Below are 15,103 nucleotides of genomic sequence, written 5' to 3'. Positions count from 1 at the left end.
AGCATGTTTAGCTGCAGATCCCATGTGGTGTACGCTCCAGCCATCTAGTGATGTTTGGACTGTGACAAGTTGTTTTGGTTCTAAAATGAAATCTCAGTTTCAAGGTGGCTTGTGCTACCTTTCCTACATCTCACAATGTGCCAAGGCACAGATCCAACCTCAGGATGTTTTTTTCTGCCATCGGGTTCGGGCATGCTTTGAGTGCTCAGTCTATTAAAATAGTACGGTATAGATGTAAAATAGCCAGGAAATAAGACCTCACCGAATGGAACCGCCTGAGCGGACATCCATCAAGTGGAACATCCAGGAGCAGGCCATATGAGAAGGCCTAGTTGGGTGGCAGAGGGTATGTGGAATACTCCTTTGACATTTGTTCCTCTTGCAACATCAAGCTCCCTGGCCAAACTAACATGAGGTCTGCACTGCCTGCTTCCTGAGGGACCACAACAAGACCACCTGCCCGATTTTGTAAAGCATCTCAGTCAAACAGCACAGTCCGGCACCATGCGGAAAGGTAGGTGCACCATTCTGAAATGCAGTGCCCGGACACTAGTGAGTACCTGTCTGGAGTGATAACCAAGACCTTTGAGTTCAATGATGGGAGACCATCCTGTATAATGGAGGAACAAAAGGAGCAGAGTCAAATTTCTTTATTGCCCATAGACTAATCTCCAGGGTCACCCTTCAAAACCCAGGGTCACCCCTCAAAACCCACACCAAGTACAAAGAGCACCTCTAGTATCCAGGGATGGACGTGCCGTAGCAGGCTTCAGGTGTTTCCCTGGAAGGGTGGGGCTGGTTTTCCAGTGGTGGGGGCCGGTTGTGTTACTGGGGGCCGGTTTCGCAGCAGTGCTTCATACTTTGACCAACCCTCTACCCTGGGTGGTGGGGGGGGGGGGGGGAATGGTCAAACAAAATTGACAGCTGCTTTCGGTTCCCAGTCCAGCCCTGCTAGTGTCTCACGGGTTGACACCCAGGACCAGTCCCAGCACCCCCAACCTCAAAGAATGTAACATCACACACTGAGAATTCACTTCGGAGGGTGGGTGAGGGGGGGGGGGGGGAGAATTCAGCCTCAAAAGTAGTCCTAACTCCATCAGAAGAAGCAGACCAGGGAACGGCACCAAACAAGTAAGGGCAAAGCCAAATAGGTCCGTCTTTAATGTACCAACACATTTAAAAGCAGATACTCCCAAATGCTGTTTTCATGCATTTTATAACACATTCAAGCATGTCCTACTGGCTTTGACAATGCTGGTAAAGAGTAGCACAAAAAAAAATTGCTTTCTGAATGGAATGCATGTAGGAGAAAAAACTAAAAGTGATAAACAGCATATATATTAGTTTCAGCTTTAGAATAATCCCTCGTACATTCTTATTGAAGCACTTCCAGGAAGGCAGGATGATACATCGCCAGCGGATAGCATGAGGTCAGAGTGTAAATCTCCCATGTGGAGCCAAGCTAAAGCCCACTCTATGCAGGTTTTAAAGAATTGCTAAAACAGGTCATTCAGACAGCTGCTCTGTCAGGCCGGACCTAAAAAGAAGTTTACCTTACCTAGATCGAGCTTTCTTCCGAAACATTTGGAATAGTAATGCCCTAAGATTAGGTTTTTTTGGCCAGAGATATATTGCTTAGGTGATCACTTACAATATGTGGGACGCTGTCAAAAAGAAAAATTAGGTGAAGTGGGAAATTGTTTTCAGTGAATTTAACATTATTTTTGTATTAAGACAGAAGTCCTGCATTCCGTGCGAATTAGTTCCAGAGCACAAGCAAACAGCTGGTGCGAATTGGGTCACCGCTTTAGATGAAACATCTGAGGAGGCACCAACCACCATTATCCGAGCCTTTGAGTCTCAATAACCCGCTAGTTCCATTTTTGTGAATGTGTCCCCAGCCCACATCCACCCATCACTGTCCTCATGAATAGCCCGTTTCAGCAATAATGCCAAGAGGGCAGCTTTTAATTGTTTTTGTTTCACCTTTTTGACAATGTTGGTTGTCCGTCGCATATTATCAAAGGTCCGTCCACCAGTCACAAAGCCGGACTGCTCTTTGTGAATGAATGGAGGCAGGCAAGGGGAGTCTTATTGCTAACATTTTCATACAAATCTCCACACCCAGATTCAGCAACGTGATTGGTCTGTAGGCTGACCATTCTGATTGGTCCTTCCCAGGTTTCTGATCTGAGCTCTAACCTGCTACATCACCTCCAACCATCTTAAGATGGTCACCTTACAAGATGTTGCCCTGCTAGTACAGCAGGGAGACTATATTGTGACACTACCTAAAGTACGTCTTTCACGTCGCAATGTTTCAGGCACATCGCAAGTACCTAGGGTTTATGGTAAGAGGAACACATTACCACTTCAATGTTCTACCACTGGAGAAACGGCAGCCGTACGAGTGTTCACAAAAATGTGTTCGACATGGCAACCCTTCTGTTGCTGCAAAACTGATGCGTTTCTATACCTGGTTGATAGGCTCCTAAAGGGTATAGTCAGGGGCAATGCCTCGCTCTCCACAGGATAGTCTACGAATGTACAAATTAGAATTCACAATAAATGCTTTAAAAAAAAAACCGAATTTGTACCCACAAACACCAGTCTTCTTGGGAACAAAACTCAACGCCAAGGTAAGCTTTCCCCAGCAGAGAGAAGGGGACGGCTCTGCAGAGGTTGCCTCTCCTTTACCAGATGTTTAGTCCCCAACAGGGAGAATGAACAACAACTGTTGGGAGTGAGGACACGGTATATTGCTTCGTTCAAAATGCAAGTTCCTCCTAAAGAGTGTCCAGCTAGAAAATGGCACAGAACCATCAACTGGGATGCTCTAGTCTTGGTGGAACCTAGCCCAGAGTTTAGCACAAAATGCAATAGGGAGCAAAAACTACTTAGCGGACATTTCTGTAGCCACAGTCACAAGTGACATTCATGAGACACACATCCATGGCAGACTCACGGTACATGGTCTACACAAGAATAACTCTACCACATCTATGTGCTATGTATCCAGCCCTTGAAGCCTTCAAGCAACACTTCACCGCAAAGTGGTCCCGATTCATATGGACATGGCCACCATGTACAATATGCAAAAACTGGGGGGTACACCTTCTCCACAACACTGACATTTGGCCTTGGGTGATGCATCAAATGCAATTAAACGCAGAACTTTACAGATCTGCTGAGCAGGGGCACCAGGAAAAACACGAACATGAAATCAACCTTGACATTCTAAGCATAGACCTCCAATGTTAAACAGAAAAAGGGAAACCCTTTGGATACTATCTACGCCCTTGATGCTGTAACATCTACAGTACAGCGCGCTTTACATGCAACACGTAAAACAAATGTGATTCGCCAACAGGAGTTCACGTAGCACAAATTGCTGCCTACCTTCAAAATGGAGACCAGCAGACGATGGTAAAATTCCATTCGAGTAAGGCCTAAGAAGGATCACTCCTACACTACCCCTTGTTCTTTCATGGACCTCATGGTGCTCATTAAGATCATGTGTGAATCTTTCGAGCCACTTCATTCATGCGCGCTACAGTTTCTACATTTGATAGTAGCCATTTCCGCTCTCCGAAGAGTGAATATGCTTTGCCATTTAATGAACCCTTTCTATAGATAGTTTCAGCTTTTCATGCTAATCAGTTCAATGAACACCTTACTTTTTCTACAGCCTCGGCTGCTACCAGACAAAGCTTTGCACACATTACTTATCAGGAAGGTCATGAATGATGCACTTGGTTCATTAAAAAAAAAAAAAAAAAAAAAAAAAAAAAAAAAATATATATATATATATATATATATATGTTGCTTTTGTACAGTCCTTTTTGGCCACCTACATCTCAAAGGCAGGCTTAGCTAGATGATTATAAGATGCATTCAGCTTCAGAATCACAATGCAAAACATACACTACTTCAAGCAGCAACATACGCCATGTGCAAGAAGAGCACCACAATGGCTTGCTTAGGTAATATCCCACTAGCAGACATTTGCAGAGCTGCTATGTAGAGTTCCAGCCACAAGTGAACTAAACACTTCAGTGAGGACATTCACACCAGTCAGGCTTCACCTGTCCAGCAAAACAGCACCAAAAATAACTACACATGCTGTAAAGCGAAACTATTACTTACCTGTAACAATCACTTTACATCCTGTAAATCCACATGCTCCTTACCCACCTCCTCAGAAGGAGCACCGAGTAAGACCTATGAATATATTCTAAATGAAACATAAACGCAGCCTTTCTGTGCAGTACTTCACAAGTACAGTTGTATACTTACCCGTGGAGAAAAACCATGATAAATTCCTGGTGCATAATGGGTTTCACTGAAGATAACAGGAGTCATCGCAAAACAATACTCTAATAGCAACTTGTAAAGTTCCAAGCCCAACATTAGATGGCAGAAGTGTGCACAGCATGAGAATCTACAGCACTGCAACTTTCAAACGGATTGATACATCTACGTAACATTTTCGTTAAATAATATAATTGCCAGGAGCTACCAAACATAAGTGTTACCCTTTGAGGCCTTTAGAGCCATCAGATCTGTCCAAGCTCAGCCTATGTATGTGTCCTGCTGTGGAATGTGCTTCAGTCCCAGCCTTTGAGATCTTCCCGTGCTTCATGTTATCGGTGTTCAGTGCTCGGACATACTTTCCCCAACATTCACTCGCTCTCCTGGCAACTCACCGATCCAGAAGTGGAGGTTGGAGCCACCGTTTGCCACATTGTTGAGCAGCAGGTAGGAGTCTCCAGAGTAGAAGGTGCCGATCTGCTCCTTCGGCACCAAGACCAGCTTCATCTTCTCCACTCTGAAGATATGAAGTCCGGGCTGGTGGACGCATGGGTCAAACATCATGGAGTCTGCAGGAGGGAAGAAGAGAACACAGGCTAGGTCATTAAAATAGGCCATAAAATAGTAGTCGAGCAGAGATGCGGAGAAAGCTGAGAGAAGGAAATTCTTAGCAGCACTACAATAGCATCTCCCCGATTAATGTATCACTTTCAATGTACTGATTCATAGGACTTCAGTACTACACTATGAAGTGTTCGTTTGAGAACCGCGACAGCAACACCTTACACTGCACAAAAGCTTTTTGTTGGCAAAATGCTCAATACAAAACAGACATCCATCTACAGTTCAACTGCTCAGGTTTTATGGAGATCAAAGTCTCAGCTTCACTAATCTTTTATGCAACCACTTTCCAGTGAGCACCTCAAGTTGAAAAAGTTTATCATGAGACCTCTAATTGGGATCATCCTATTAAATAACCTTCCTATTCATTCTAAAAAGAACACAGGACACAGCGATGTGAAGTTGGACGGAGGCACACGACGATGAGATGCGGGGAACAGAAACAGTAGTGGCAGATACAAGTTTGAGGGACACTAAAGGAAAAAAGTGTGCGATGGGAACTTTAAGGTAACAGGGAGGTTGGACAAAGGCAGATGTATGATGGACAGGTAAAGGGGTGGATAAAAGACAGATTGAAGGGTTGGGAGTAAAACACTTTGAGAAGGAGCGGGGGGAGGTGAGAAGGTGGACAGTATGGCCATGGGAGACAAACTGCAGGGTGGGGGACAGACACAGATGTGAAGTGATGGTGAGGGGGGCTACCTCCAGGTCATCACAATCAGTCCGAAACTTTCCACCTACCAACCATGACTTCTGGGTGTGTTGGTCTAATTAGTTCAACAGAAGAAAGAAGGCAAGAGCAATGAATGAAACAGTGTCCATAATGACCAGGGCTCGAGTCGGGGTACCACGCGGGTGGACGGCGTCCCCCCACTTATTTTACCAGGTTTTTACCGGGTGGACGCCGTCCACCCTGCCCAAAAGATGGAGCCGGTACCCGAGCCTGCACCTGCGCGCGCGCGCTCAGCACTCACCAAACCCCACCTTCTATTGTCGAGAGAGGGCGAACAGAGCTCTTTAAGTTGTTTCACGTTGATGGAGCCGTTCAGTATGACAGACGGGCGCTCGTGGCCGTATATTAGAAAAGGTCAGTATGTATTCATGCATTTCAGACGGAGACCGGCAAATTTACTGTGGGCAATAAATACGCACCGAACAAGCGCAGCTTTAATTTCCCCGCTCCTTTGAGTGTCAATACGGTGACTAATTCCAACGTAAACATTCTCCTTTGCCCTTTGAACCTGCCCCCATCGCCTTCTAACCTTTGTTAATTAATGGGGACTACATCTCGTGACGTCACTTCCTGCCGTGAGGTCACTTCCGGTGACACCACCTAACTTGGAGCGTCCCCCCACTTCTATTTTTAGGACTTGTGCCCTGATAATGACTGAATTAAATGGACAACCTGGGGGGACAAATGGAGTCAGAGGAGGCAACTCAAAGGGGAGGTACAAGAGAAGAGACACTAAAATGGAGATCAGTTAAAAAGGGAATTTATAAAATTGCGGGAGCAGGTCATAGAGGAAGAACAGTGATAGAGTGCAGGGAATGAGGAAAAACAAAGGGTGGGGTAAGGAGGGTGAAGGTCACAGGGATAGTAGTTGGACAGGAAGCGAGGGGGGAGAAGACTCACTCACAAAGGGACAGTGAACATGGCCGGTGGAGCTGTGGCAGGATGGGGTGGTTCCACTGGAATGTAAAGTTGCTAAGTCTCTGAAACTTTGCCTTATTCTATACATAAATAAAAGCTCGGAAAAGTGCCATTTCACAAAGTTCAAACAGGATTACTTTAGTGTAGGCCTGGGCGAAGCACTACGCTCGCGTAGTTTGCGAAGTTCGCGCTACTTCGCGCTACGCGAACTGCACGTAGCACAGTGCGAACACGCGTAGCGTAGTGTTGCGGTCATTTTTTGCTTGCTCGCGGTCCTCAACGTCAAGTTGGCGACCGCGAGCAAGCAAAATGACATCCTGGCGAGACTTTCCTTGTTCGCGATCGCGAGCATGGAAAATAAACCTCCCGGCGAGATTCCCAACGCGAGAAGGTCAGGTTTCTCATTGCGAGGGGTCGCGTATGCTCGCGACCGCTCGCGATGAGAAACTACCAGTTCGCGTTGAGAAAGCTGCAGCTCGAGTAAAAATCTACTCGAGCAGCAGAAAACTACAGCTCGCACTGTGCAAGATGCCATTTTCAATGATTGCACAGTGCCGGTTGCTTGTCCGCACTGTGCAATCATTGAAAACAACATCTTGCACAGTGCGAACATGTTACTTCGCAGTTCGCGAAGTGCTACGCGTAGCGCGAACTTCACTTTGCGTAGCTTCGCGAAGTGCTACTTCGCGAACTACGCCCACCCTTACTTTAGTGACCTTTCGCGGCAGAGGGAAATACTCTGTCTGATGGGCCACCACTTGGCAAAGCGCTGTCGGACACCTCACTGACCTGGGCCCCCCCCCTGCATGTGGTACCTCACTCCATCTAACTGCCCTTACACCCACACCCGTCGCTTCCAGTAACCCACACGAACCACCCGCATATTCGCAGCACACCCCAACCCCAGCTGCTTTGTTCACCATCACCTCAAGTTAACTGTACCACGCTCCTGTCCCTTCCTGGCACCTCACTCTTGGAACGCAGCGCCTGGAGGCGGATATGCCATCAGGTAGCGCATTTTCTAGCTACAGGACTTCCGGCGAGGCATGTTGCAGCATTCCGTTTTTCCATCGCCAACAAAGAGGTTTCCTGCATGGTTAGTTACTTTCCGTGCATCAGCAGAATGGTCACGATTGAACCCAGCCAAGAAGTCAGTACTCGGAATACGTTTCTCCAAGCGCATCTTTGCACAGCTTTAGCTGGCACAATCTTATCTCAGAGAAAAATATATATATGTTTTCTGCTACCTGTATCCATGTAGACCCACAAGGATGTCGTTAAAGACACGACACATACCTCAAAAGTCACAATTTCAACAAGACAGTGAAAAACTGCAATCTTCGTTTTTAATAGCCCTTCGCAAAAAACAAACTTTGCCTTTTCCCTAGTTGTGCGTTTGTGTTCCTCCAAGAAGATGATAAAAAAAGAGAAACATGGGAAAACATGTTCTCTTGAGGTACAAAAGATTTCCTTTAATCAGTTTGTCTTATCGGAGCCATTCGGTCCACAACCGTGTTAAGCTCCCCATTTCTTTATGGTGTGAAAACCCTAACTGAGACGTGACGCAGACTGCCACACCCTGCTCCGAGTCACCCGGCCACCAACCAGGAAATGCATGGCGCCAAGACACGCCCCTGATTATGGTCTTAAAGTCGGGCATCCGGCAGATTTTGACTCAAAACACGCAAAGCACCCCCCCCCCCCCCCCCCCCCCCTCTCCCCGCCTCCCAACCCTCTTCCCACTTAAGGGCTGTAATTAGTTGCACAAGGACGCACTGTGGTCTGACTCACGTCCTAGACACGCGGAGAGACCGTTTAGTCTCAGCTACTGCATATTTTCCAAAGAGCACCAGAAAAACAAAAACACTATAAATAAGACAAACCGAGACGAGAACGGGGAGAGGGAGAAAGGTAAAGTACGGCAGTGGATTTTTAACACAAAATGAAATCAGCAGAAATATATTATAAGAAATTAAGACAATCGAACAGTTCAAATAGAACAATTACTATGGAAAGTTTGAAGCCTGCCTTTTACAGCTCCTGTAATATATATTGATACATATAATAATCAAAAAAGTGCTAAAGAGAAGCCTCAAATAAAAGAAGAAAACAAATCTTAAAGCACACGCTATGGGGTAGCAGTGAAGGACAAGCGTGAGTCCTAAACTGTACTGACAAATTGAAATTAAACGTATATAGATAGCGCTTAGTATCTGAAGAGGCGCTGGAACGCTGTACGGGTAGTAGCACGCTACTCCGAAACCCAAAGTTAGTGCTTCGTCCAGTGGTCATTGGGATTGCGCCATCAAGGAAACCATCCCATGCAGTTTGTGGTACATTAATAAGTTACATCAGTGGGGAGAAAGAGTCAAACAGACACGAACATGTTTTAGGGGCAGAGTTTCAAAGACCGATTAGGCAAGCGGCTGACATCCAGGGGGATGCAAGAGGTTGAAGGGAAAGAGAGGGGTATTCAAAAGAGGGTAAAGTTCAATTTTTCATTATGGGTTTTAGGAATACAGCGGGTAAAGGGGTTTGGCGCTAGCGTGCAATCTATGCAGCCGCTGCAGGTAAGAGCGGTGAGCCGGCTGGGGGAGATTTCGAAAAACAACCACAAGGGGGAATTAAATATACAATTAATTTTCCCTCATGGTGGTCTCTCGAAATCCCCCCCAGCCGGCCCCGCCGCTAAGTCTAGGGATGTAAGCCTGTAGAAAGAGAAGTCATCAGCTGGGAGACCCAGTTACATTTTCAAATTCTTCTCAGGACTGTGGCTTTAGCAGGGTTTCCACAGACACTTTAGAACTTAGAAAGAGGTGGCCCATATGGGTCTCACAGCAGAAGGCATCCCCAGAACCTGAGAAATCCTTTACCCGTGGCCGTCAAGCAGTGTGACATTGAAGAATATTCTATACCTGCCATTACCATTTGACACCACGGAGATAATTAGGGAGTGAAATGGTTTGAGGCGTGTGAGGTTCCAGCTCCTACGCACACCACCCACAGCAGGCAGCGCAATCAATACGTGCAAACCCAGAAAGGACCGCACGAGTACCTTTGACAGCAACACATTCAATGCTATGACGTATTGATAAGGTTCCGTTCATAATTCTTTTCGGTTTATGCAATAATAAAAGATATTTACAAGCCTTTTTTAAAACAATCGTAAAAGTGAGGCTAACAGTAAAAAAAAAAAAAAAACCTACAAAAACCCGCATGTAGAGTCACGCGTTGCTGTGGTCTTTGAATGTTGAGTCTGGCCGATGAAAATAAATATAAGCCTTTAAGTGTCATTTGAGTCAATGTGTAGGCAGCACAATCAGTGTTACATGTTCACACTAGCTGTGTAAGGCAAACTAAATATGCAAACGATTGACGATCATAAAACATACAAGCTGAAAAAGTGAATCCATAGAGGCTATAAAATTAAAAGTTATTGTCCACAGATGTGCGGCAGTATTGCAAGTCAAGGCGCAGGTCTGGACAAGATCTTGGCAGCACAATCCCAGAAATACAGAGTACCACGGGCCGGGTACATGATATCCAACTGGTTGAAGCACTCAATATGTGTCATTCAATTCACTTACAAATGAAACATTCACATATGAAGCACACGTGCTACTTAAAAATATGTAATGGTGGCAGGACAGCCACTAAATTGCACACTACCACAGGCGGAGCGGTTTGCATCTGACCAGTTAAAACGGTGTCTGACATTCACATCCAAGACTGAAGGTTATATCGGAGGTAAAGGATTTGTATAAACTACGCATATAAACACAAGTTGAAAATTAAAAACACCAAGTTAAAATGTAGCAATTTGATAAACATGTTGCAGCAATCATTAGTAAATTCAGTACATATATAATCTGAGAAGTGGAGAAGTGTGGCTCAATGATTAGAGCGGCAGACCCTGATGCAGAGGTCTAGCCCGGGACCAGGGTTCAATTCCCCGCCTCGGCAGGTCTTGGGCTCAAAAAATCCACGGACATGATAATTCTTGCCTCTGTGCCTATTCCAATCATGGAGTCCCACCCACTCTGGGCAATAGCTTGCTTAATCTCCACAACGGCCCCCACAATGCTAAGGATGCCTGGCCTCCACCATGGGGGTGCCCAGGAGTGGACACCTCAAAGGGAAAGTCAGGATGGGTTCCACAGCGGTATTCGTACAAGCGCCTTGAGACACTTGCGGGTGAGTAGTGCGCTATACAAGTATCAATTTACATTCACATCCGAGCCGTTCCATGCCTGGTTAGGAGGGGTGCGGTCATTACAGACCGGTGTTGTCCATGGCACCCACCTGAAGAGCACCAGACCCCACAGAATAGACCCCGCATCTGCAGAATGGAGGTGTCAGGGACCACTCGGACCGTCCAGTATCCACATGGTCTTGTCGTGTACCCTACGCCTCAATTATTCTGGGGTAACATAAGTGACACAGTAAAGCTGCATCTCAGCTACTTACACATATCCGGCTGGTTAACAGAGGGAATCCCAATTAATAGTAGAATCCTCGTAAGGATTGCTTTGGGCAGCACTTCATTTGTAAAACAATAAGCGCAGAAGCCCACGGCCTACGTTATGAATATCAGCGATGCCAGATACCAAGGGTGCGTAGTCTAGAGTCCCCCTCACGCCTTTCCATCCACCACCAGACACTCCCTGTCCTTTAATCCCACTCCTGCAGAATCTTTCATCCCTCCTTCTCGCTTTGTCACAGTTTGTCTTAGTCTTCTTTCCCTCAATTACAACTGCGCCCCGTGCAGGTAAGAGCGGTGGGGCCAGGGGTGTATTGACAGATGAGGAGGAATTAATTTACCGTCGTCTGAAATTCCACCCTCCAAACCCTCAGCCCCACTGCTCTTACCTGCACAGACTGCGGCTGCTCCTTTAGTGTCGCTCGAGCTCTAGGTAAATGTCTGATGCAGAAAAATACATGCCGATCCCCAAAAATGAGTGGTGGGGGGCCCCACCTGCAACCACCGTCTAAAATTAAGCACTGGTTTTGGGGCCAACTGTATGCTAATATCCCATGCTCCTAACAACTAGTAGTGTGTACGTCTTATGCCCACATCCTGGATTTTAAATATGAAAGGGGGGGGGGGGGGCCTCATTGTACCACTCCTAGTCTACTGACCAAATAACAAAAGGGACCAGTATGTACCCCAGTCCCCATGCAGAATAGCTGCACTGCCTCAACCCTCGTATACACAGCCTGGAGAATGAAGGTGGGCCTGCTCTCAACCTACTGCTCAAATACAATGATTCTCCCTCCCACCCCCCCCACAATTTCTTGCCATCTCTAGCTTGATCTCACGCTCCATCTTTCCCTCTCGAACCTTGGAGGTTCCTCTAGGAGCTGTCAGACTGGTTACTACAAGGACCCTAGTGTCCCCAGGGGGCCAATGGGTGAGGGTAGGAGGATTTAGGCCATGTCCATCCTTTCGCAGCCAAGTGCCCACACTGCGGTCCAGGGGCCCCAAGGCTCCGACTCCTACTCAGAAACCCGCATGTCACTGGGTCATGGGATGGAAGCAGTGGTCGAAGTTGGAGGGATCGGGAGGGCACGGCATGCCCCTACTTATTTAACAAAGTCCGTTCCACTACTTCATTTAAAAAAATGCGTCCAACGACAAAGATGCTCGGAGTTTAAATTTAAAAAAAAAAAAAAAAAAAAAAAAAAAAAAAAAAAAACACACATCCAGGCCGGTGTGCTGCATAGCGAGAAAGGCCTCTGCAGATGCCAGGACCTCCTCCCCCTTTCCCCACTGTATCTGTGGGCAGGGACCTGCCCAGCAACACTGTAGGAGCCGTGGTGCACTGGAGGAGCAATTCATCAGCACGAAAAACGGCTACCTCTGATGGGACCGGCTGTGCAGCGATTTACACCTCATTTAGTGAGGAGGCCACCTGCCTGCCCCCACTGTGACCAATAAAATGGTCACATCAGGACACATTGGCGGCCCCGCCCTTGACCGCATCTGCCCTTTATTTTCCAGCTCACCCAGACTGACCATACCACAAGGAAAGGAAGAGGACTTCATGTGGAATTCGTGGCAGACTAATCAAACCTTGGCGCTTTTTTAAAATAAATGTGGAAAGTGCTTAATGTCTTATCTGCTGTTTTCTGTATTATATTTTATAAAATGCGTACTGCTTCTCTGTCTATGTTCAGGGATGTGGTCTTTTTAAAAATACTGTTTACCTTTTTCTAAGGATATAACATAAAAGCAGCCCCAGGTGTCCATTTCTGTGACACCCGAGCACCAGAGCCCCTTGTGAACCCCATCCAGGGTCGGACTGAAAACATAAGCCCAGGCACCAAGGCCGGGCTGGTGTACTGGGCATCGGAAGGGAGGCTGAGGGGTGGGAGGCTGGTTTTGTTACTGGAGGCTGCAAAACCGACCCACAGTAACAAAACCCGCAGGGCTGTCCAGCACAATGACTCACTTCACACTCAAAAATGCAAAAATCACTGCAGGATTCCTTGTAAGCCCAGCAGATTTCAGGCAACAATAAAAGAGTCAAGATGTTTATCTCTGGTGGTTGATCTTCCTGTTGGAGAGAGAGATTGGAGTATTGTCTATTGCCAGTTTTGACTCATTCATTGTAGCGCAGAGGGTTAAGATGCCTGCTGCAAAGAACCTGTACCATACAAATCACAGAACTGTATTTAATAGGCAAAGATCAGTGGGTTACTGCTTTTGTCTCAGAGCTGCATGCAAACTGCATGGTGAGGGTTTGGAAGTTTTGGTTTTCCCCCAGTCATTCATATCCTAATACTTTGTTTGGGAAGAAATACATTCTTATTAGAATATCCAACCACTGCGTTACATTTTGAACCCTCAAGTTGTGCTTCTCCAGATCTTAAAAAAATGCCAACCAGAATTGATGGCATGTGAATCCTAACACCTTGAAGCCCCTTTTGTCTTGTAAACATTTTCTAAACACTGATTTACACACGTACGATTCATTGTCTCTGTATGTGTGCATGATGTAAATTGCTCCAAGTCCATCACTGGTATGAGAGGCCCTATAAAACAATTTAAATACGTGTGAGAGGGGCAATGGAGAGATGAGGGGCGCTGTTGGAGGGTGTTAGTGAGGGAATCCTTGAAGTGCCCCAACAAGATTGTCGTATCCTGGTGCACTGCAAGGTCATCATTTACTGTTCTGTAAAAGCTAATACAATGTGTTGTAGAATGCACCATTTATGTAATTTTTTCCACAGTTTTCTAGGGGAGAGAACACCCTCTCCCAGTGTCCCTTTTAAAGTCATCAGGCTTGCTTGCTGCGTTCGCATGCATCACACTGTGCAGGGGATGACACAATTTTGCCAGGGCTGCTTTGGGTTCCGAGTTTGGCCCTGTCTGGCACCAAATTAAAAGTGCCTAATTTAGCAAATGAGATACCTAAACAAGCACAGGCAAAGCCAATAGGTCTTGCCTTTGGGACCTCTTAGGTTTGTGATTGTTTTAGCAACGCATTACAGCCTAACTAATGTACAATTGTGTCACCACAAAAAATAAAGTTGGATGTATCCTTCACTTCCCGAATGAAAATATATTTTTGCCTTTTACCCTCAAGAGCTTGTGGATAGGAGAGTTACCAAGCCAGGCCGTTCAAAAGGTATCGTTAACAGGACAATTACATACATATTGTCGATGTTTGAGCAGCTAGCTGGGTGACTTGAATGTGGAGGAGCCCTGTGGGTTTCTGCGAGTCAGATCAGATTTTCCTCAAGAATCCCTTAATCTTCTGAACCCTGCTTATGCCCTTCCTTGCTGTTCACGAGTACACCAAAGGCACACCTGTGTCAAAAAAAACTCATCGATTTCTAAACAAGGAGTGTGAAAACTAAAGTAGCCATGTCGTTCCTGCTTATATTTCGCACGCTTTGCATAATCTTCCTGTGCCTATGAGTGTTTGCTTTTTCCAGGATGTTGTTACTTTTTTCAGGCAGTGCGTTATTTGAATTGAGTCACAGCCAGGTGTTTATAATGGGGCAGAATTGGGTTGTAGCTGAAGGCAGTGCAAGTGTCTCTCAGTGGGACAGAATGGTGCTCAGGGAGGATAGGATGTGGCACTACGGCCAGAGCTACCAAATCTGGAACTGGGGAATCCGGCTTCATGACCAGTCCTCCAGACCACTCTCCTGAGGGCGCACATTCCCCTACTAGACCTTAGAAGGCCATACTAGACCATAGAAGCCCATACTAGACCATAGAGCCCTGGTCTCTTGGCACCAGCAAGTGGACCCTACTGGTGGCCAGTGTGGGTTAACCTTGAAGGCCTGTCCACCACAATCCATACTGAAGTTCACCTACAGTCTTGCGGGTAGGCCTACAAAGCAGCAACACCCTAAAACAGCAGTGACTTGGTCACTGAGGTCACAGGACCCTTGAGGCCAGTCCGACTAACACACTGGTGCCTCCACTGGCCTTGTTCCAGCAGTACTAATGCAACTCACCAGGGATTGGCAATGCAGGATTTTCATGCACACCAGACTAAGGGGCTT

At 46.4% G+C, this 15,103-nt stretch overlaps 2 protein-coding genes across 4 annotated transcripts in view; one reads left to right on the top strand and one right to left on the bottom strand.

Moving 5' to 3' along the window:
• The window catches only part of LOC146853938 (matrix metalloproteinase-17-like), a 242,013-nt gene that overhangs the window by 163,772 nt on the left and 63,138 nt on the right, over nt 1-15,103 (top strand). The gene's annotated exons all lie outside the window — the stretch shown is intronic.
• CAPG (capping actin protein, gelsolin like) overlaps nt 1-15,103 on the bottom strand; it is a 66,139-nt gene that overhangs the window by 29,169 nt on the left and 21,867 nt on the right. For all 3 annotated transcript variants that reach the window (XM_085651853.1, XM_085651852.1, XM_085651855.1), the window contains exon 2: nt 4,707-4,880. In XM_085651853.1, the coding sequence (XP_085507979.1) occupies nt 4,707-4,875 (169 nt within the window). In that variant the 5' untranslated portion in view covers nt 4,876-4,880. The remainder of the gene's footprint in view (nt 1-4,706; nt 4,881-15,103) is intronic.

Source organism: Triturus cristatus, chromosome 4_1, assembly GCF_964204655.1.
Source record: "Triturus cristatus chromosome 4_1, aTriCri1.1, whole genome shotgun sequence".
Classification (NCBI taxonomy): Eukaryota; Metazoa; Chordata; class Amphibia; order Caudata; family Salamandridae; genus Triturus; species Triturus cristatus.
This window is presented reverse-complemented; position numbering and strand designations above follow the sequence as displayed.